The sequence below is a fragment of the Brachionichthys hirsutus genome, chromosome 2 (assembly GCF_040956055.1).
Source record: "Brachionichthys hirsutus isolate HB-005 chromosome 2, CSIRO-AGI_Bhir_v1, whole genome shotgun sequence".
In the NCBI taxonomy this organism is placed as follows: domain Eukaryota; kingdom Metazoa; phylum Chordata; class Actinopteri; order Lophiiformes; family Brachionichthyidae; genus Brachionichthys; species Brachionichthys hirsutus.
The window spans coordinates 2,448,937-2,473,110 of record NC_090898.1 but is presented as its reverse complement, the minus strand read 5'-3'; the positions used below and the strand labels follow the sequence as shown (position 1 = coordinate 2,473,110).

At 43.0% G+C, this 24,174-nt stretch overlaps 1 protein-coding gene across 1 annotated transcript; it reads right to left on the bottom strand.

The window, feature by feature from the left end:
* Positions 1 to 13,177: 13,177 nt before the first annotated feature.
* Positions 13,178 to 22,778, bottom strand: si:rp71-17i16.5 (phosphatidylinositol 4,5-bisphosphate 3-kinase catalytic subunit gamma isoform). The gene is made up of 12 exons (XM_068749050.1): positions 22,542 to 22,778; positions 20,941 to 22,133; positions 19,821 to 20,400; positions 19,608 to 19,673; positions 18,580 to 18,805; positions 18,023 to 18,117; positions 16,706 to 16,849; positions 16,531 to 16,621; positions 15,503 to 15,633; positions 15,148 to 15,259; positions 13,964 to 14,121; positions 13,178 to 13,471 (listed from the first exon to the last, which is right to left on the bottom strand). Exons 1-12 carry the CDS (start codon positions 22,776 to 22,778, stop codon positions 13,217 to 13,219), a joined length of 3,288 nt encoding a protein of 1,095 aa, XP_068605151.1. The 3' UTR covers positions 13,178 to 13,216.
* Positions 22,779 to 24,174: the final 1,396 nt, after the last annotated feature.

Sequence of the window (24,174 nt, the reverse complement as noted above, 5' to 3'; positions counted from 1 at the left end):
TCGTTTAATAATTACAAGCTGTGGGGCGACACAAATAACATAGCTAACCCCTACCGCTGACGTAGTGGTTAGCGCTGTCGCCTCACAGAACGAAGGTGCCAGGTTCGAGTCTGTCTTTCTATCTGTGCTGAGATTGTATGTTCTCCCCAAGTCTGCACGGGTTTTCTCCGGGTTCTCCGGGTTCCTCCCGCCTCCAAAAGCATGCAATTTAGGTGAATTATTTTCGGTAGGAAAAAGGTTGGAGACTCAGATATATAGAAAGAGAGCTGGAGAGAGCTGGAGATAGAGAGAGATAGAGAAAGATAGGGAGAGAGATTATTTATCCTGAAGGAAATGATGTATACGCCAATGCTCTGTAACACACACACATCCAGCATGTGAGTATACAGTCAATATGTCATGTATACACACACAACATATAAAAACACTACTGGCAACACGGTGGCGCAGTGGGTAGATTTTGAACTGATACCGATTCCCGATCCGATACTTCTGTAATGCATAAATTTTTTAAAATAAATAAGAGTGACGTCCCTTATTTTTTTTATTTTATCCTCTTATTTCAACATTTAAGTCTTAAACAGAGCTCTTCTGTGCTGTAGTTTTGAACATTCAAGAAATAAATAAAATACTTTTAAAAATTGGGACTTGGACTAGTGCAACAGGAAATATTAAATACAAATATTTAAACTAAACTGAACAGCACCTTGATCGCAAGATGTTTCTCATCCACTTTTAAAATACTCCCGCGACGAGCTTCAAGCTGCTTCCGTGTTTAGCCAGCATTCAACCAATAGCGTCACAGGAAGTGATGCACGTGTTGCCGTTTCTGTTGGAGTAGGGAGATCTCACTCTGCGCCACAGCGTATCTCCAGATATGATAAAAAGTCATTAAAATAACTGCCCATACATATCCGAGTCCTGATCGGGAGGTAACGTCCGATACCGATCGAGTCTGCAAGCATGCGATCGGGCCCGATTCCCTAGTAAGTACACACATCTGACATAACACACGCCAAACTTAAATACATACAACCGACCTACGAATACGTAACGAACATATAAAACACCACTTCAAAGATAATGAAAATGATGTGAAGCTTTTTTTCCAACGACGTGAAAAAGCCGCTGTAACACAGTTAAGCTACAACACTATTGTTGTGTATTAATACAATGGTCGCTCAATGGGTTTACAGAGTCGCCACCGACCTGCTAAAGAGGAGCCTCATTTTAACCACCGCGAGAGAAACAAGCAAAGCAGAGCAGAAAGAGCAGATCATCATCGGCACCGCGTGAGCTGAGTCCACCGCCATACTCACACTGCCAGGTCACCTCACCCTCCTCTGCACGGCGTGGTCAGACTCCTCCACGCTGTCTCTGCTGGACGGGTCAGTCTGACACGTGTGTGTGTGTGTTCTTTGTCCGACTGCTCACGTCCCAGACATCAATGTGTATACGGTATTTACGCGTGCATGCGCATGTGTGCCGGAATGGGTAAAACAAACTTGGAAGCAAAGCTGACGGCAGCAAACTAAAAACAGAGGGAATGTCGTGGTCCAATAAGAGCAGAGTGTGTGGGATGCCCCCCCCACCCACTTCATTTAGCCCTCTCTCACTGCCCCCCAGCTCATCACTGAGGCAATGGGGTGAACGGACAGCCATTCTTATTCTAATTTCTCTGTCACTGGGTGAAAGAGAGGAATGGTCTCCGGGATGTTGGAATGCACCACCCCTTTCTTCTGGACTGTGGTGAAGAGCAAACTGCTAGAGAGAGAGAGAGAGAGAGAGAGAGAGGTCTGGGAAATGGGACAGAGGGTGAGAGACACTGGTGCGGACAGAGATATTTGAGGCTCTGGGGTAAACTAGGCCACTTTCACAGTGGGATGCAGGGACTCCATGGGGTTCTTCAGGGGGTTTCTGGGAGTCTCCGGTAAAAAGGGAAATCATGATTTCTGAATTCTTAACAGAATGCACGATTCTTTTCATTCATTTCATATACTTTGTGCTGTAAAACTTAAAGTAAAATTCTCAACACTGGGATTTTGGTAAAATAAATAAATAAATGAAGAGCCGAGGCAACCGGAGGCGGGTACGAATGATCTGTCTTGTTGTCTGGCTAGATCAATGCTTCAGTTTCCATTTTGGTACCTATTACTGTACCTGTTCATGACCACAGTTATTAACACAATCAAATCTAATCCAGTCAATGGACCAGTAATTATTTCCACTTATCTAACCATTGGCAGTTCCACCGAAAAGGCATATTTTGATAGTTTCTCAGCAACCAGCAGTGCCCCCAGGAAGTAGCTTTGGTTTAACTCAGCGGACTTGCATCAATTATTTAACTGGGATCTGAGCATGGGAATGTTGCTGCTTCAAAGTTAGACAAAAAAAGGGGGAATGTGACAAATCAATTCAATTCAATTCAGTTTTATTTATATAGCGCCAGATCACAACATAAAGTCATCTCAAGGCACTTTACAGGATTAGCAGGGAAAGACCTGCAGGGAAACACAGAACCCAACTTGACCCACAAGAGCAACGGAGGCAAGGAAAAACTTCCCTTTAACGGGCAGAAACCTTGGACAGAACCTAAGGCTCATGGTGGACGGCCATCTGTCTGACCGGCTGGGTTGAGAGAGAGAGAGAGAGAATGGCAGGTCGGAGACGAGTCAAGGAGATGGATAGGGAAGTGATAGCGAGACAAATCAACAGAGCTGATGCATCAAACCAGGGAGGAGGTCAACGCTATTCAAAAAAATCAAACCTGGTCATGTGGTGAATAAAGAGAAACATGGATCTGGACAGGCACAAACCTGGCCTATGAATGGTGTGTGTGTGTGTGTGTGTGTGTGTGTGTGTGAGTGAGTGTATGTTGTGCATGCATGTGTGTGATTCAGGCTAGACAAATAAGAAAAAACTGCAGGAGAGAACAAAGCAGCTTCACATTCATCGCTCTCGGGTGATGTGTCCTTTGACCTCTGCTCGAGCGACAGGCGCGGTTTCCCCAGGAACAGGAACAGGAACATGGCGCCAGGAACGAGTTGCTCAAATCCCTTCCATAAAAACCGCTCCATCAACTGGTCATGAAGAAGACGTTCACTACACCCTCCTTCAACAGCTGCGTCCGTGTGTCATGTGGGTTCTCTCCAGGCTTCCCGGAGTCCTCCCATGTCCAAACATATGCAGCTTCTGTGAATTGGTAATACCAATTTGTCCTTAGGTGTTGGTGCGCGTGTTTATTTTTCATGGGGCCCTGCGATGAGCTGGTGTCTTTTGCGGGGTGTACCCCACCTTTTGCCCATAGCCAGTTGGGATAGGCTCCTGCAGACCCGTGACCCACAAGGCGGCTCTGTGGCTGTAGATGAGATGATTGCAATCGTCTCGTCTACAAGAAGATGGATGGATGGATGGACTTCAGTATTACTACCACGAAACCACAGCTTTACCACAAAGACTTGTCACAGAACTATGCTGACACTCTCACACTCTGAGCTTTACTAAGCAAATTGGTGCGAAGCCAATGCTGGGAAGAGGTGGCGACTAGAAGACTTGTGTGCTTACACTTTTATACTGGTTGATATATTGCAACATACAAGTACATATACAGGATGTTTTGTTTTGGGAAAACTTCGTTAACACAATAACTGCCATCTTTGGCAACAATTTTGTGTTGAAAATGTTCCCTCATAGAAATGGTTGATTTTGTTTTAAATATGGTAGTTTAAAGGTCCCATATTCTACCCTTTCTCCACAAGTTAACGCAGTTCTCAGGCACTTATATGAAATATCTGTGACTGTCTTTACTCAAAATAGCTGCAGGACAGCGTCCCTTAATTCTGTCTCAAACCGCTCTGCCAGAAATGCTCTAAACCAGGAAGCAAAAGTATGTTCATAGCGAGCACGCGTGCAGCAGCGCTACCATGGTAAAGGGACGTGAGAGACATTTTTAGCACACCCAAAAACATTTTTGCCAATTTTCTCCGGAACATTGGCAAAAATGTAAACTTTGTCCACTCTGCTCTTCTTCTTCGACTCATGCAGGAGACAGGCAGAGCGTTGATGTGCGGAGCACAATCAAGGGGAGAGTGTATCTACAAACACACCCACACATGTGTGTGATGACAACAATAATCTCAGGACTGAATAAAAATGCTGTGAATCATCCATCCATCTTCAAACCGCTTATCCAGGGTCGGGTCTCGGGGGCAGCAGCCTAAGAGGAGCGGAGATACTCGGCGCTCTGAGGAACCTCATTTCAGACCTCGTTCTTTCCATCACGACCCAAAGCTTGTGACCACAGGTGAGGGTAGGAACGGAAATCGACCGGTAAATGGAGAGCTTTGCCTTTTGGCTCAGCTTCCTCTTCATCGTAACAGATCGGCGCTGCATCGGCAGTAACGGAGCGCTGCGTCGATGTCTATCTCTGTCTATCTCCCGCTCAATAAAGCTTCTCGTTCAAAGTGTTTACCACTCTAAAACATTTTTGCCCATTTTCGCAGGAACATTACCACCAAAAATAAACTTTATGCAGGGAACATGCCGTAGAGTGTGGATGGGCAGAACGCAGACACAGGGACGCACACACACATGTGCACGCACATCTTTGGGCACATTTGCCCCACCTGAAGTCATGAGGGGTGCGATTTCATACAGACGTGTTTCAGGAGGTGATTACAGACCTACCCAAACTACGAGGGATTGACTGGATGGTTTATTTTGCTGTTTTGGGGTTGATAAGGACCCAAAATCACCATAATAGTGTAGAAACATGGGAAAAGTGAGTTTTTCATAATATCTAAAACCTTGAGCAAAGACTTTGACGCATGTGCAAGATCGCAAGATAAGAGGAAACCTGCAGAAAGTTCAGTGGCACCACCGTACCAGACAAAGCCACGATATCTGGAGACGCTATTCCAAACAATCCCAGGCGCTCACATTCCTGAATGCAATAACACGATAAGCTCAACAGTGTGTGTGACTTTATGCTCACATCAAAAGCTCGCAGGAGTGCACACATAGCAAAACTAGCAGAGCATTAGCTCTGTATTCCAGCTATCTCTGTTGCTAGTGAGCGGGTTTTCGCCACTGCTGGAGATGTTGTCACGGCAACCAGATCTGTGCTTTCTGCAGAAAATGCGGATCAGTTAATCTTTCGAGCCAAAACCTTTAAGTTTGAATAGTAGTCGTAGTAGTAGTAATAATAGTAGTTACATTTTCATATTCAGGCTGTTGCTGCTAAGTGTTCAAAGTTTAGAGTTTTAACTTGTTTATTTATAATTTTATTAAGATTTTTAAATTGTTAAAATACAATAGTTTAAAAAACGTATTTGAAATATCACCCAAATGGCTCACTTTTATTTATTTATTTCTAAAAATAATATTGTTTGCATTTTTAAAAATAATAACATTTTAAGTAATTTTTTCTGCCTTTTTTGTATTGTAATTTAACGGAAACGAGTACCTCAGGAAACCGAACCGAACTGAAATGACATTTTTGTGTACTATTAGACAGACAGGGGACTCTATCTAGGGCAGACCTGGGCATTGCACGGCCCTTTGGTTGACTCTGACCGGCCGCTGTAAGGTTAATTTGAAATGACAAAATAAACACATTTTCTAATTCTACCTCATACATGGACTAAAACTGCATTTAGTGACAGTTCAATATGATGTATCTTTCTTAATGAACAATATTGTGATGTCTTTAGGATGCTGAGAAACGTCACACAACTTTCCAACAGTATATTAAACTCAAAATGTGTTTTAGAGTGAATGTGACTAAAAATGTTCACTAATATGAGTCAGAAATGGTAACATGTTCAGTTATTTTAACATTGTTTTGAGAAATGTAATTGAATAAATGACATGTTTTGTAAGGCAACCTCAACTTTTCATTGCTTAATTATAACATATACTCTTACAAGCTTGTCAACCAATGCTATTAATGCTTTGTTTATAAAGAAATACAATTAATATTATGCAGAATTGAGTTCAACCTTTTGGCCCGGCCCTCCAAAATATTTTGTGTTTCTCATATGGCCCCATGGAAAAAATAATTGCCCACCCGTGGTCTAGAGCTACTGCTGCCTGTTCCAAAAAGAGTCATCCAGACAAGTGCTTCCCGAGATACGAGTTGTGTGTGCATCCCCACAGGACTGTCAGAAGAAATTAAGTGACCCAATGAAGATCGTCTTGCTGTAAATGTCTTCATAACCTGTCAACCCATTTTCACTTTTCACTACGGCAGTTCAAAAGGGGCGGAAATGCTTCAGCGCATGTGCTGCCGAGCACAACGGAAGTGTAAAGTGATAACATTTCCTCTTGCGGCTTTTCATTTTGCCCCGGTATTTTCAGAATCCCTGCTTTATTTTAAATTTTCCCGTATTTACAGATTTACCCATACTAATTTCAACAGCACGCCGTACTGCTCAAAAATCAGATTTTCCCATATTAAAATACCGTTAAACCGTATTAGTTGACAGGTATGCTGTAGAATATAATTTTTTTTATCATTAGATGCAATGAAATTAAAGGGGCTCTGCGCAGTGCACTGCAAGGTCAGAACATTATAAACACACACAACAGATAATACTCAAGTATGATAGTTATTAAAGTGCACAGTGACAAATGACACAGTTGTTAAGATAAGTCCCTGATGGTGATGTGGAGGAGTTTGCTTAATTGTTATTTAAGGTTTATACGGCCCAGGGGAAGAAACTGTGAGATTCGACTGACATGTAGCAGTAAAAAGATGTGCTAACGGCTACTGAGCTAAAGAGAAGGGGAAAACCCAGGACAGTTACCTCTTTCAAAGGAATAACTCTCCCCTCCATTCTCATACGCCGTCACACAGCAGCCAAAACGGCATGGAAATGATACAGGATTGGGTCAAATTTACATTTATGCTTTTTTTTTTCGTTCAATTTACACTTTTATGTGTTATCTGTTGTTTAGATACACGTAGTTACGTATTAATAAAACTGTAGGCATGTAAATGGGCGTTTATCTGGTGCGCAGGAACAGATTAATCTCGTTTACATTATTTCTTATTTCAAACAGTATTACGGAACAAATTATGTTCGACAACCGAGGTTCCACTGTCTATATATGTATACACTGGATATATAGTATGTATACAAAGGCTTACCTTGCAATCCACAAAAATCTATTAAATCAATCTGTTTATCTGGATCCATTTCAACTTTAGCTGCATTTTGGCTACATCCTACCCTCCTACCAAGTTTCATCCAAATTTGCCAAGTTCTTGAAAATTTAATCTCCTTTTCATAAATAATGAAACAAAACATAATCCGATCCACATTTATCATTTTATTGGCCTCATTAATTTACATTATCCAAAGAATTCTACAGAACAGGAAGAAAGTGGCAGGATGAGGAGTTGCAGTGGGAGTCAGTCTGTGTGTTCAGTCTGCTGAGAACAAAGGGCTTATTTCTGTCAGGGGACATGATTATGAGTGTCCTCGCCTGCAGGGGCCCAGACAGGCGCTCAGGTAACAAAAGCGCACTGATTGAGAGGAAGGTGGCCGACGACCTGAAGTCTTCAGGGAGGCCTCCTGATCTGGAGATTATCAAACGAAAGAGAAGCGCATGTCTGCGCCTCTCAAACAAAGCAACAGTTCATTCTTCTTTGTGTCATGTGTCAGTTCATCATCAATGGAACTCACAGAGTCACGTTGAATACGCTGTTTTCAACCGCCTGACAAGAGTAAAAGGTTGGTGCTGCATGTCCCCTTCCTGTGTGAGACACGTTAAAGGGGACATATGAAAAGCGCACGTTTCCCATGTTTCTACACTATTATGGTGATTTTGGGTCCTTAACCCCAAAACAGCAAAATAAACCATCAAATCAACCCTTCGTAGTTTGGGCAGGTCTGTAATTACCTCCTGAAACACGTCTGGAAGAAATCGCTCCCCTTCTGACAGCAGAAGGGGAAAATGTGTACAAAATGTACGTTCACATTCGTGCGTGGACGTCCCCGTGTCTGCGCTACTGAACTACCAAGGATTGACTGGATGGTTTATTTTGCTGTTTTGGGGTTGATAAGGACCCAAAATCACCATAATAGTGTAGAAACATGGGAAAAGTGAGTTTTTCATCATATGTCCCCTTTAATGGAACCTTCTGACAAATTTGTCCAAAAACGTTTTTTTAGAAAAAAAGTACTTTTTTTAATATACCGGTAAGTGCTCTAATGTATGTACGTTTTGGAAAATAAGGTATTAATGGAACCTTCTGACAAATGTGTCAGAAGGTTCTGACAAAAAAAATAAAAAGCAATTAATATAAGTGCTCTAATTTATGTAACTTTTGCAAAATCTGAATTTTTTTCCATGGAAAATGCAGATGCACGTGTTGGCTTTTATCTGTCAGCTTTTTCGGGGTAAAAAAAATCAAACTTCTGAAGTAGAAGTCTCAAAATTCATGTTTATCAAATAGGATACATTTGGCATTAAAGGGGTAAGGATGCACAGTGTGGCATCAAAATATCTGATCACAACAAACATCCTGGTTAATCTGCTGTCAACAGAGAGGAAAAGCAGCGACCAACCATCGACCCTCTCGCCCCCATGGCCAGTTCCATTAATCTGGGCTGAACAACTCGTGGATCCTCTTAACCCTTGAAGTTTGAGCTGTTCCTCATGGCAACAGGGTGAGAGGCGTAGTCCTTCAGCTGATTAAAGCTAGACTAAGCCCCCCCCCCGAAGGCCATGGGAACACCGAACTCCACACGCGCGCCTGAATGCATCGACAAGCCGGGAAAACCAACGAAATGCCGATGGCGGTGTGACCTCATTGAATAAAAGAGAAACCCTGAATGGAATAATGATTGCAAAAAATAATACTCCTAAACAATAATTACAAATACTATTTTCAAGCTCACAGTTGTACACGAGGTATGTCATTGGGTTCAGTTGTCACCAGATGCTGGATGTTCCCCCTGCAGCAAGAAAACCGAACCCGAGCCGTGACTTCCATTCATCTGTGCTGCTGGTTGATCTGAGAGGATGAACACACGCGGACATCTCTTGACTTCCTGAGGCGGATTTGTTGTAGAAAGGTTGCTCAAAAGTGCCTTTTCCTTTAATTGGGCAGGCAGTTCAGCCGGTTCGGACAACGTGACAGCGACCAAACAGCGGAAAGGACTCCCGATAAGAACCGCGCGCTTCAGGGAGGTTTCACGTTCAACTCACGGGAGACACGCGGCGGGTCGTTTCTACGCGGTAAAGCGGGACGTCACCGCAGTGAGCGGGATTCACCTGAGAGACATGTTAGCAGAGGTGTAAGGAGCTCCGGCTCACCTGTCTGTCTCCACCTCGCACAGCGTCCCGCGGAGGCTCAGGCTGCTCCACCTGAATGACGCAGGGAGGCGGTGCGTCACGAAGCCCACGGGCACCGGTGAGAGTCCCCGTTAAACACCCAGCCCGCTGCTCCCCCCACCAGGCGATACTCGTTCCTCCTCAGGAGCGCTGAAGCTGCTGCGGCCTGGTTTTCTTTTTTATTATTATTATCTGCACGCACGTGAACTTCAGAACGGAACCCGGACTGGCTCTTGGAGGAGCGGAGCCACGTGGTCTGAGGTTCAGGACAGAGACAAATCAAGTCACGTGGTCTGAGGTTCAGGACAGAGACAAATCAAGTCACGTGGTCTGAGGTTCAGGACAGCTATTGATTCAACTTCAACTCATCATGTAAAAATGAAAAAGTAGGAAATGTCCTTGAAATGTCAACGTAAAACGTATGCCTGTCTTAGAAGGTCACCGACCTGCTTTCACACAGTGAACCTCGTGTAATGTTATATGAACTTTCATGGTGTAACTTTATGTCGTGTCTATTACTGCCATCCACTGGCCAAGCAAGCATTCATGATGAATGAGCTTTCAGTAGGATACAATACTCCAACCTCATGCTGAATGTTGAGACAAAAGTCATTATCAAGTATATTAAAAAAAGAACATCAAAACGAGGCACATGGAGCTTGTCATCAATCGATATTTTAGTGGAAGCATCAGAAGAAAAGACTGAGCTGGAAATTGTGTCAAAGAAGCAGACATTTGGAGGAGCTGATGGCTGGGTTTTATTTTTTGTTTTTTCAAATGTTTGACTTCATTCTTGAAAAAAGGAAGGTTCAACTTTGTCCATGTACTGTAGTATGAAACAGTTATAAACACTGGTTAAGATTAAAATTATTAATACGGCAATTAATAATTTTATAATAATTTAAGCCTGTACAGTTTCTGCCACTAATTAATAGTATTACAATTAAAATGTCTATTAAGTATGTAGATTAAACTATTTAGACCAGGGGTGTCAAACTCATTTTCTCCAAGGGTCACATTAGCATTATGTTTGCCCTCCAAAGGCCAAATGTAAACCGTAACACAGTAAAAATGTAACTAAATGTAATGTCATTTAATGTTAAATAAATGTAACTACTCCTTAACATGCTGTTAAATAACTATTTATTTTTTATTTATCTCTTTAGCCGCCACAGTAATTACAATAAAATATTCAGTTTTATATAACTTTTTTAAAAGGTTGTAACTTAAATATTGTTAGAGATAAAGCCAAACTGTAAATGAGAAAAATCATAAGTATGAACCAAAGTTTGTGATGGGAATAAATTAACACATCTAATAATGTGGAAAAGTTCAATTCAAATGCAATCATCACGCAGGAACAAAGATAATCGATACAAAATCAAAGCTAAACCAAAAAGCCACCACCTTGTCTTGTCATGGACATGCAGAAACCAAAAAAAACAACTGAAGTGGGAAAGATAAAGAACATTCCCCGAGTCAATGCTGCGGAAAAGACGTCACTTTCAGGATCAGCACTGGACAGCTCCATATATAGCCGACTACCTATGGAGCTGTCCAGTGCTGATCCTGAGCTCCATATTATGCTGGGAAAAACTAAAAAGTTCAAATAACTTTCAATAGTCACCTCCAGCAGATTATTGATTTCCTGACTGCAGCGTGTTGCTATTGTTATTGACATGTTGCTGAATTTTTCTGTTTGATCAGTTCACTACTTAAGTTACAAACGTTGCATATTCAATTGTATAGTTGTAAAAATATATGGATAGATTATTGCTGTTATTATAACATAAATCCTTTCAATTGATTAGTTTAAGAAAACCACACTACTCCATCGATCAATAATCAAACTTATTCAAGTAAATATTAAATAATATAGAAAAATTAACTTTGTTCAAAACTCTTTTGTCACAGTTGAGAGGGGCAGAACTGCAGAACAACCAACACATGTGGGCTGTTAAGAACATGTGACAGATGCAGCATTTAACAAAAACACATGTCTGCACACAGCTCTCGGGGGCCACATTTGGCCCCCGGGCCTTGAGTTTGACACATGTGATGTAGAGGCAGGGCAGCATGGTGGCGCAGTGGTAAGCGCTGTTGCCTCACAGCAAGAATGCCACAGGTTCCAATCCGAGTCTGCGTGGGTTCTCTCTGAACTGCTTACACTAAATTGCCCGTAGAAGTGTGTGTGTGTGTGAATGATTGTCTGTCTATATGTGGCCCTGCGATGAACTGGCGGCTTGTCCAGGGTGTACTCAGCTGGAATAGGCTCCCGCTTCAAACGTGAACCACAAAGCGGAAAAGCAGAAGATAATGGATGGATGGAATTATAAGAAGACGTTGACAAGCTCTATCACCAAGCTCATTCTGTGGTGCCATCTGTGTCAACTAATGACCAGCGGGTGCCAAATGTGAGGATAGTCTACTTGGTGAAGGGTGCTCTATTCCTGTGTACCAAGGTTGGCTTGATTATTTTTGGCTTATGATCATGATATGATCGCTGCCGGTTCGGCATGCGCAAAGGAGTGTAACGAAACAATTCTTTTATAATTAAAGATTTGTCTGCGAGCCAGATGCAGCCATCAAAAGAACCACATCTGGCTCGCAAGCCATAGGTTCCTAACCCCTGCTCTAGTGCATATCATCCAGAGTCCACTTTCATCCCCTAACAAGCTAAAGGGGATGTAGCGGACTCAATATCATTAAAAGACAAAAACAAGTTACTAATTTCTTCCCCTGACAGCGCATGAACATCCGACTGGAGTCAGATCATGACAGTATCATACAATCCGGATCTGAGTTGGATGACATTTGGTGGTGAGATAAAGATATGCTAACGAAACTTTCAAAGTGACCCATAATTTCTCCTGGATCATCACCTAAATGAAATCATCTATTCCTGGTAACATTCCTAACATTTTCTGTATTTCATCAAGATCCGTCGGTAACCTTTTGAGTTATGTTGCTAACAGACAAACAAACAAACCAACACCAGTGATACATAACCTCCACCTTGGCAGAGGTAAGAATAATTCAGAAACACAGTGAGAATAAACAATGAAAGCAAAAGCAGAAAGTGATACATGAATATTTCCCATATTATGAAAAACTCACTTTTCCCATGTCTCTACACTATTTTGGTGATTTTAGGTCATTATCAAAACAGCAAAATAAACAAGGCAATCCTGCGTATTTTGTGTAGTTCTGTAATCAAGTACAGAAACAGTTCTGGAAGAAATCTCTCTTACTGTGACGTCACAGACCGAAAATGTGCACAAGATGTGTGTGCACATGCATGCACAATCATTGTGCCATTTTTATTTATTTATTTATTTATTTATTTATTTGTTTCAAGCAGAATAAAAATTAACAAAACAAACTTATACCTTTTTGCGTACAAGAAACAAAAACCCAACAAATATGTCCAAAACAACCACCAAAGTTCATGTACACAAAAATAGCAATAATAAATTATATAGTGCTTGAAAAGGAGTGGGAAGAAGAAAAACTTATTTAATCCCACCCCCATAATACAACTGCTATTGTTCATCTATTGGACAACCAGCAATGGAAAAAAAAACAATTAACACAATGAAGATGAAAAAACAAAAACAAACAAACAAACAAAACAATTAAGTAACCCTCATACATAGGATAAATTACAAAATATATCTATATATATATTGAGCCATTATAATAGGCCATTATAATTAAGCCCCGCCCTCTCTGTACTGCATCAAGATCATGCGTTTGTAAGTGAATTTAAATTTTTGAATATTTTTGCATTGTTTATGTTCAACATGCAAGCTATTGACCAAAGACTCACAGAATATGAATATGAGTAGAATATGGGACCTTTAAATTCGACAGTCTACTTGTTTGCCATCATGTGGATCCACCAGTTGGCCTGCACAGCCCAGCCCGCATTCTCACATTCAACGATTTGCTGGAGGAAATGCTCCTTTGCTGCCTCCTCACTGTGGGACTCCTGGAGCGCCACCCGCAGGTATTTCATGTCCTCTGCAGCACTCAGCTCTGGGATTCCTGTCAGCAGCATGAGGGAGAAAAGGGTGACAAGCAGTCGAGAATGCGTGCGCAGGGAGAGGTATGCTTGGGTGCAGGTATCCTGAAATGGTGCGACAGAAGAGACGGACGGGAAAGAGACAAAACAAGAAAAGAAAGAAAAGCAAAAATTAATTGATATAATTTCTTAGACATCTCATATGAACAGTGGATTAATTCATATTGATAGTGATGCCATGCCATTTTTCGGCGCAGGTGTTCATGGAGTCATATCATCACCATAATCTTTGGACTGTTGCGTTTAGGTGCCTCAAGGTTTTATGAGCTGCCTGGTAAAGATTTGAACTCTTGCTGCATTCTAATGTATAACTAACTAAAACACAATATCTTAAATACGTGTTTTCAATGCAAATTAGCATTAGAGTTAAATTTTGCTATTAACTCAAGAACTCCAATGTCCAATGTGCTTTCTGTCACACCAAGACCACAAGATTTCCATCCTTGTGACGTCTTCCCCGAACAGCAAGGGTTTACTTATTTTTATACACATAGAATTTATTATGTAAGTATACAGCATATAACATTTCATATTGACCTTGAAATGCTTAAAGTTGAGGCTGTAGCTCTTGTTGACCCTGCCCATGACAAACAGGAAGTCAGGTGTGAGAACAAACGGTGCACGCTCCCTGTTCACGCCGCAGAAGTGCTTTGTGTTGCCCAGGATGTGGCCAAAGTCGATGTGGAGCAGGTTCCCTGAGAGGCCCGAGAAAACACAGAAGCGTTCACACCAAGTAGTAGTAGTATTTTTTTTGTTGAGCTATTCCTTCAAATTAAATCAACCCATCATTATTTAATCTTGTGCTGTCAAGGGATTAAAAAAATGTAGCGATTAATTAATTAATCTAATCTCTTTTTTTAATCTCACTGAAAATTTGCTGAGAAAAGCCCTTTAAAGGTATTTTCATTTAAATTCATTACATTATTGTGGCAGATCAAAAGATTGATTTATAACAAAAAGTAGCTTTATAAAGTCATTTATTGTTTTTAACAGGCGTGAACAGGTGCAGTCCAGCCATTTAGATTCTGCTGTATTTGCGACGAGTCCCAATTGCTGCCTGCAACATTTAGTTTCCACCACCAGGGCGAGTATTGCTGTGTTCTGTTGTCAACCTCCAAATAATTAGAAAATAAAATCAGGTCCTTATAAAGAGCTGTAAGTTAACACGTCAAAAAACAGAACGCTTTCCTGAGCAATCCAAGTATTGAACACTGAACTTGTTGCTTTTCCTCTGCTTCAGATAATATAAAATAATACAGACCCATCAATCACAGAGCTCTAAGTTAGCACATCAAAAATAACATTGTTCATCATCACAAAATAAAGTGCTGGAATAACATCAATCAATCACTTCTAGTAGGTTACAGAGGATATTGCAGCTACTCTGACCAAATGTGGGGTGTCTCCTTCAGTTTAGGGGATCACTGACTATTCCACCCCAAACAAGCACAAAAGGCCCAATGCATTAAAATGGATTTTATAAAACAGCAATACAGAAACAGTCAAATTAGAGATTAAAAATTAGATTAACGATATTAAAAAAAACAATGCGCTAAATATGACTGTAATTAATTCATCACAATTGACACGATAATTTGACACCCCTAATTTAGTCACTCTCTGACTGTTATATTTACTTTGTTGTAACATTTTGGCCGATAAAGGAACAATTCCCATTTGCTCAGGGCTGTTGAAACAGCGACGAGAAGCTGACTGCGTACCTTCGTCCGTGATCATGATGTTGTCATTGTGTCTGTCCCCGATGCCCAGCACATAGGTGGCCACGCAGTATCCGGCACAGGACTTCACAAATTTTTCCAAAATCTTGCTAAACTGTTGTCAATGAAACCAGAGCAGCATTAGCAAGCCGTATTGTGCGGCTTTGAAATAAAGAAAGAAACATCTACTGGACTACAGTCTTGTCTCCAGACAGGCTGTTAAATCAAATCAAATCAATCACAGTATAAAAGCAGCTCTGCCCTCTGGCAGCTGCACAGACCGATGAGAGGTTCTGAATCTTTGTTCATTTTTAAAGTACAAAACTTGGCTGCAGAACTTAACACCCATCTTTCTTACTCTTTCCTGGTGGTCACTTTTGGAATGGAGCCACTCAGACAGGGCATCGTTTCTGAAGGCTCTGATCGACCCTCCATGGGCCTTCTGGATCTGGGCGATGGTGACTGCATTCCTCACAATCTCAATCATACCTGTGGAGGAGAAGCGAGATGAAAGTCACTACATCACCTCACATGGGCCATCAAAATGTCAAATTAACATAAAATATATTAAGTGCAGCAGGTCTGGCTTTAAAATGTCCCAAGGATATAATAACTGCGACGATGCCGACCGAAAGACACAGATTTTGTTTTTGTTTTTATATCATTTGGGGGATTGACCGTATTGAAGTCGACACATCGCTGTGCTTTGTTTTGGCATCCATGTTTTATTCACTTTTTTTATTTGACCTTTGGCCCCTGTCTCCTCAGCTCATTTTGTTTGTTCCTCATCTTGAGGTTCATGTTAAATAAAAAAAACTTTTTAACAACCCAGTATATCTGGATTATGTGCGTTCCCCCTTTGAACACCACAAGCCAAAAACAATGGTTAGCATATATTAAAATGAATAATTGGATTTTCAGTGATTTGGTCACATCTTATATTGTGATCAGAGTTTTGTGTGTGTGTGTGTGTGTGTGTGTGTGTGTGTGTGTGTGTGTGTGTGTGTGTGTGTGTAAACCTGTAGTGAATACTACAAAGAACAAAGACGAGTCATTAAGACTCAGGTGCAGGGTTGCTGCCCCCCCACGCTCGTGTGAGCTGTCATATTGAGCTGCTTCTAGGTGTCGCTAGTTGTTGTGGATTTTGGGGACAGAGGTCAATACAGTATGTTGTATGTACAACAGGGGAGAGGACGACCCAGGAGAAGATACATGGACGTGGGAGGGAGGACATGAGAGTGGCTGGTTTTGGGGAGGACGATGCAAAGGACAGGGTAAAGTGGAGAACGTTGGTTTGCTGTGGCGACCCCTGATGGGACAAGCAGAAAATACAGCAGTAGTAGTAGTAGTAGTAGTAGAAGTAGTAGTAGATTATTTGGGCATTACCAACATTGTGTCCGGTAGCAATGCAGCCGTATGGAATAAGGTTCAGGTCCAGAGACTTCTCTTTCCAGATGGAGTCCATCAACACCAGCGACTGAACAGGAAGATTCACAGATTCTGGTGTCACTTTACAGCGAAAAACAACACAGTGACCGACAACACGTAAAACGCTCCTGACCTGGATGATCAGCATGTCCTGTCTGAGGTCGTCGCCCTGTTTGAAGATTATTCCAACTGGCGTATTGGGGATGGGCGACGGCATGGGACAGAACTCCAGCCACAGGGGCTTCTTCTTAGAGGGCATCACCTTACATTTGTCTAGCTGGACAATGAGATATGAAGACAACTCACGTTTGTGGAACTGAATAGTGAAGACCTTAAATCTAAATCTCTGTCTGTTCTATTACATTTTTGAAGCGATTTCACTCAAGCTGCACACACACAAGCATGTGTGACTTTAGAAAAGTGTTAGAATAATTTAAATATTTCCATTTCCCTAAACTGTACCGTATTTTCACAACCTTATGACGCACCTGGTGATTCGCCGCAGTCTCATTAACAGCTGATTTTTCGGTATTTCAAACGTACAAAGGGCGCGCGGATCAAAAGGCGCCGGCATGATAGGTGCGCAAAATAAAGCAGGAGCAAAACTGAGTTTGGTCCTCACATCTTTAATCGTCATCTATCAAACAAGCATACTAGTGCGCGTTTTAAAAAATAGAGCCGGAGCAAAACAGACTCATTAATCAAACCCATCAAAGTCCTCATCCTCTGTTTCTGTAGTGAACAGCTGCGCTAGATCTCCGTCAAACATGCCGGGCTCTGCTGCTCTATTCCCGTGTTCTGCTGCGGGACCAGCAGCCGCTTCACCAGCGCCATAATGGTTTACTATGGTGAAGCGCATCGGCATGTATCACTCCGCGAGGCGCCTGACTGAGTCCGCCTTACAACAACAAATAGGCCGGGCTGACCAATGGACGCACGGCACATTTTGAAAAAAATCTAAGACTTTTAGGCGCGTCCTATGGGTGTGAAAATACGGTAATTGAGAAGAACAGCCCCATCTGGTGGGCAGCGATGTTGTGTACTCTGAAGGTATTATGACGTAACCAGGGTCAATGGGTGGAGCCATGACCTTTGTCAATAAAAGTTAACCCGGAAGGGGAAACCAAAGCAGAACAAAATGGCGGCGGGCCAAGACGGCTCTGCGCTGCCGGTAGAAAAAGTAACCTGGCGCGTTTTGTATTTAATACCACGGTGATGGAGCTTTATACTCTATCAAAAAGACGGAACCCTTAGTTTCTGTGCACCAATCAGAGTGAAAAATGACTGAACAGTTTTTGAGTTCCATCCATCCATTTTCTGACGAGAGACGTCTTTATTTAACGAGGGCTTCGATATAAAGCATCAATCTCAGCTATGAGACACAAAGAAAAGGTGAAAAACACATTCAACACTCATTCTACATAAAAGAGGCAACATTAGCACGGCTCACCAGGATCCGTCCAGCTTTGACACGGGGGTCATAAGGCAGCAGGAATTTGTTCGGCAGATTACAATTTCTCAGATACTCTTGGAGCTTCTCAGCAACTGGTGCAGCGGAAACACAAAGCAGAGATTAGATAAATCCATTTAACAACCTATCAGAGGGCTTCCTCCAAGATGTGAGCGCCTGCAAAGTCCAGAAACAAGAGGAGGGATAAACGGCGTGTCTTTGCATTCCTCCTCGTCGGCGTGCGCGAGCTGTGCATCACCTCTGCATGTTCATGCAAGCATCCACGCAAGCACGACTCGTCTTTGACTGACTGTTTCAGTGTTCCACACCTGCTGGTAATCAGCCGGCCACAGATAGACGAGTCCCTTCCAGTTTGCCTGACTTTAGATTAGTTCTTTTTGCTTTCCACTCTCTATGAGCATGTTTGCAGTCTGTGCTGTCCGAACCAGACTGGGTGCAATTTGCTATTTCTTCAGCTCAATCAAGCAAAATCAGCTTTTCCACAACACACAGTAAACTATAATTCTGTGATAGAAAGATACACAAATGTGTTCCACCTGTAGAAGAAGCGTCCGCTTTCTCAGCGTAGAGGCTTTTGACCATCAGAGCGACTTCATGCAGAGCCTCCACCGTCTGGACCTGCTTGGTGAAGCTGTTGATCATGGCCTGGCCGCAGCCCAGCAGGTAGGCCTCGAGGATCACAGCCATGCGCTGGCAGAAGTACGGACCGCCCGCCACCTCGCTGCGGACGTACCAGAAGAAGAAGTGGCCGATTCTTTTGCTCTGCAGTGAGGAAATCAGTGAGTCACAAGCACAAATGTAACCATGGGTCTGTCATGTCATTTGAAGGTCATTTGAAGGTCAGAATCAGTATCAATGTAAAATAATACTGATTTATTTTTCATGCTGGAGCAGCTGATGCGACTGCATGCGAGGGAGCGACACGTTTAGTCATTTTGAGCCTTCTTCCAAAGAAGACAAAGGTGTCAAACATGAATAGTGAAACACAACTGGGTTACTTAATCGTGTACACGCCAGCAGCGGGGCTGGAAGTATTAGAGCACTTTCAATAACATTCATCATATCAATCGAACATGTGAAACATTCAATGATTTTTACAGTCTTCAGACCAAAAAGATGAAATGGTCCCAGGAGTGGGGGACGCTCCTCTGACAGCACAACAAGAGCTCAAGGGCATTTCTTAATTAAAAAGTAAAATCTACACTGAAGGCAAGCGAAGCTCCGCCTCTTGGAACATTTCTGTTTTCTTCTGTCCCCTAAACCTGCTTTAAACAAAACCTGCCCACTGACACGTTTCACAATTTCAAAGGCACGTTGCAGTTTGGCCATTGATCTTCAGCAGTGAGGATGACTCAATTAATGAATAGAAACACGGATTAAAATAATCATTATCTTTTTTAATATCCTTTAATATCAACTGAAACAGGTTTGAGCTGAGCGATCAGCAGAGCGCCAGTCTGTGAACTGCAGGACATTTCATTCGAGAGAGTTCCTCTGGAGGAAATGAAATGGCGGTCGAGTGCATCTCCCTTCATGCTGATCCCTCAGACGGTGCTCGACTCACCTGCAGAGCTCTTCGGAGGAGGTAACGCGCGATGAAACTGTCATGGTAAGGTTCCACCTTTAGAGTCTATGTGAACGAACCGGAAGGAAAGAAGAATTAGTCTTATCAGCAGTTTAAAGTTAATGAATGACTTATTATACCGTAAACCCCTCCAGCGCACTAAGACAACAACTAGCAGGATAAACCTTTGTCTGTTTAAAGGCAAACACTTGCCTGCATCAGCTGCAGCAAATACTTCAACAGGTCGTCATTGGACAGGCTCTCCAGCCTCACAACTGCCACTCTTCTGACCACCTCATCAGGAAAATCCATGCTTAACAGCTCCAGAGCCACCGTTATGTCCAGTTCCACTGGATCAAAGTTCCCCAGTAGCCAGTGAACATACTCCACATCTCTGTGGTTCATCCAGTTCACATTGCGTAGGTAATGGGGCAGATAGGAGGCGTAAAGGATGCTCTCTTCCCGAAACCTTTTGAAACAAGCCCTTTTGGCGGAGAGGTCAGTGGATGTGTGAATTACACTGTCAGTTAGTGGGCGCTGCACAGGCTTCACAGGGGTGGCTTCCTGGGTCGAGGACGATTGGGCCGCATTGAACCTGGAGACCGGACTGCTGAGGCTGTTTGGGAGAACGACGGGGAAGCTGTAGCGGTCCAGGATGAAGCTGATGGCCATGGAATCAGTGATATCGGGGTTAGTAGCAGAGGACAGCTTGTCTGCCTCATAGGTGGTCATCTCCTCCACATCGGGGAAGGGCCACATGTACAGGGTGTGGGGCCCCTGGCTGAGGACTGACCTGCAGGAGTGAACAATTCATGAGAACTAATCACAACTTGAAGGGATTGGTCATTTACTGCTGAAACATAAGTATCGTTAAAAAGTTACATTGATTATTTTCTGAAGAGTAGTAGAGACCTTAGTGATGACATTTATAAAATGTTCATTCATTCATTTTCCTGACCGCGTTATCTGAAACCCGGGTTGCGGGTGTTGCTGGAGCCTATCTGACCAGCCTACGGGCGAGAGGCGGGCTACACCCTGGACAAGCTGCCAGTTCACCGCAGGGCCACACACACACACAATCATTCACATGCACATCTACGGACAGTTTAGCGTAACCACATCGCCTAAATTGCTTGTTTTTGATAGTGGGAGCAAGCCGGACAGCCCGGAGGATTTGAACCTGCGACCTGCTTGTGAGGCAACAAGTGCCCACTGTACCACTGTGCTGCCCTAAATATACTCAAACTTGCCAATAAAAAGTAAAAGTATTCTGATTCTGATTAATGAAACTGATAAAAAACATCAAGAATCACGATTGCTATTAAAACCATACCTGTGATCTATGAGGAGGAAATTGACAAAGTAGAGAACCTTCCCCTTCCCTTTCTGCAGCTCTGGCGCTTTACTCGCGGACGACGACGATGTCTTGGACTCTTTGCTTGTTGGGGGATTTTCGCCGGAGTTAGCAATGACAGTGAAACCAAGCTTTGCTCCTCGTGGCAAATCCCTGAGGAGAATATCAAAGTCCAGCCACTCGTTCCACAACACTTCATCTGAAAAGGGCTTGGCAGAAGAGGACACTGACGTGTAGACCTTGTTGCCATAGAGTATAGAGACCTTCACGTAAACCGACTGGTGGCATTTGTTTGGAACCTTCGGGATGTCAAAGCCGAGCAGCTTGACTCTGAGGTTTCTGTTGCAGTCCCTCAAGGATATCATGACGATGTCCTCCAAATCCCTGCCTTCCAGGCACAGATCGTCATGGGAGCTGAACTGACCACTGGAACCATCGACGAGCGGCCAGTCCACGAACCTGACAGTCTCGTCAACAAGCTCTGACACATTTAAAACAAAAAGGTGAAGGCTGTTGTTGTCTTTCATGCACTGTCGAACCCAGAGGAAACTAATGAGGGGATGATTTCCAGATATAAACTCTTCCCTCCCGCAGACTTTCAGGACCAGTTTATCAGAAGCGTCACAGTCGATCACCTGCTCTGTTGCCACGTTTTGGAAACTGTCGAGAAGATCACTGGGCTTTGCGTTAAAATCTGCTTGGATGCTGAAGCAGATCAGGCCCCTGTAGTAGAAGAAAACAGAGAGCTTCCTCTTGAGGTGATCCTCGAGGTCCGATGGAAGGGGAGCACATGTAATCCAAGGCTCGGTGGTGTATAACTTGCTTTCCCGATTCCTCAGCTCCTGCGTTCTGGGAGATGCGAGTTTCCTGCGGGTGAATGTGACCTCGCCGAGTCTGTCAGAGGTCTCTGTATTCAGACTGTACCCGATCAGGTAAGCCAGGCACCGCTGTTGCTTCTTCCTCTCCTCTGAATCAAATGCTTCCACTGGCTTCACCACTATGTGTGCTGACAGGTACCCAGACTCATCGCATGACCATGGGATGTCCAATGTTCGAATGATCTGACAGTCATCGTAAGCCTCGTACCAGTCTTGCCCCTTGGAGTACATCAGAGTGTACTTCTCTGGGGTCAATATCGCGACTGGCTCTGGATGGCAGTTTTGTTTCTGGGCCTGAACAGAGAAGAAAGATATACATTGATCCCTGGCTGAATATAAATTCATACAATCTGTGAATTTACGGTTACGGTGAATTTACAGAGGAAACCGTTTGTCATAGGACAAACCGGCTACCGTTTGTCCTATGACAAACGGTAGCCGTCTTTAAATTAAAAGCTATTTATTACATTCTAAAATCCTTGAAATGATTTAGTGGTGAAGTCCTGACATTCTTATTTCTCCTGAGTTTGAAAAGCAGTTTTCTCTCGGTTCATTTAAAGGTGTGTAGTGAGAACAGGAAGGATACAACAAATATCTGTTGTATAATGTATTTTAGTGCTCAGCAAAGTCACATCTTCATATCACAAATATAGCCAGAATCTAAAATACGGATCTGAAATAGAGCCAGTGAGGTCCGCCTACCTGCACATAGATGCGGAGCCGCAGCTGTTCGACGTTGCACTGTGCAGGCAGAATGACAGTTAGCAACTCACAGTCTGCACTGTGGACGTAATCCTCGTTTACAGAAACTGGAAGTGGACCAGGTTCGCTCATAAAGTGACAAATGAACTTTAGGTTAGTCTCAGAACGGCCTTGAGCAAACAGCCCCGGTAGATGCTGTGGAATGGGAGCCTGGTGGAGTGGGAATGCCGGATCCATGGGTACTAAAGGAGAGCAGAACTTGGACTTTATTATCTGACATTTAACATGTTATTAGATTGATCCCTGAGTGTGATTCACATATTATCAATGTCAAAATCATACGAGACAAATCTCACCTGGTGCGGCGCTCGGCGGATCTGGAGGTGACTCTGCGCAGCTCTGTACCTGCTTGACTGTGTCAGATTGTAACTTCTCTTTTTATAAACGCTCTGTGACTTCCTCATTTTTTACACCACAGCAGGGGCAGTGTCTTCCTTGAGCCAGTCCCAAGCCCGGAAAAATGCAGACGGTTACGTGAACAAAGCATTTACTGGCATCGTATCAGGAATGACATCCTTGTTCCTTGTTTACAATTCGACGAGAACCTTTTCTGCAGTTTTTTAAAGATAATAGTTCCCAACAAGCTGGAGTCAAGAGTGATGTCATCGTGTGGCACAATAAAAGGACTTCTCATTATTGATGTGTCAAAAACAATTAAATTGATCATAGCAAAGAAGAACATGTAACCATTTTAATTCATAATCATAAATGTCCCGAGAGAGTCGTGTCTCACAGGAAGTTGCCAAACGAGTTTGGTGTGTTCTGGGAAGACGCCACAGGAATGTATGCGTCCCACAAAAGCATTCAATTAAAACAGCCATCTGTTCTTTCAAGTGAGGCTTATGATTGTCTGTCTCTTTAATGCAATTTGAAAGCTGCTGTAAACATGGGTCTCCACGGCAACCAACCGAGGGCATTCCTCCACCAACGTTAAATGGTCCGACGTATGTTTAAATCACCTTCACCACCTGGACATCAGCTGACTCGGTTCCACGCCATCGTGCAAAATGTTGAGAAATGCTCTCGAAAATCCAAAAGAATTATCCTGAATCCTCAAAAATCTCTCCAGAGGTTTTTGCTTAGTTAATACCCAAACTAGCTAAACAACGTGAGTCTGCATCGTGCAGAGTAAACACAAAATGTCCTGATCTGCCAGCACGGCGGCGCAGTGGGTAGCGTTATCGTCTCACAGCAAGAAGGCTCCGGGTTAAAGTCCCATCAGTGTGGGTTTTTAAGTTCTCCCTGTGTCTCTCCAGGTTCTCTGCGTCTTCAAACCTCCAAAGCCAAGCCATTTGGGTCAGCTGAAAACTCCAAACTGTCTGTCGTTGTGAGTTTGTGCCTGGTCTGTTTATGTGCTGGTGATGCATCCAGGGCCGTCAACAGACTTGCTGGGGTCCGGGACAAGCAGGACCCATATGCCCCCCCCCCCCCCCATCCCCCAACCCACACCAAATAATCCTCCACGACATCTACACAACAGAAATGTGAAAACTACTCTTAATGACAAAAACTGAAGTATATAAAACTTCACAACCAATTTCAATTAAATTGAACGCAAATTTAGCTGATCACG

What these genes read in the sequence shown, in the direction of transcription:
- si:rp71-17i16.5 (XM_068749050.1), bottom strand. Translation starts at nt 22,778, where the DNA reads ATGGATCCGGCATTCCCACTCCACCAGGCTCCCATTCCACAGCATCTA. An exon ending in AGCGGACGCTTCTTCTACAG is followed by an intron (nt 18,118 to 18,579) that starts GTGGAACACATT and finishes CCGCTGCACCAG; the next exon opens with TTGCTGAGAAGCTCCAAGAG. An exon ending in AAAGTGACCACCAGGAAAGA is followed by an intron (nt 15,260 to 15,502) that starts GTAAGAAAGATG and finishes CATTGACAACAG; the next exon opens with TTTAGCAAGATTTTGGAAAA.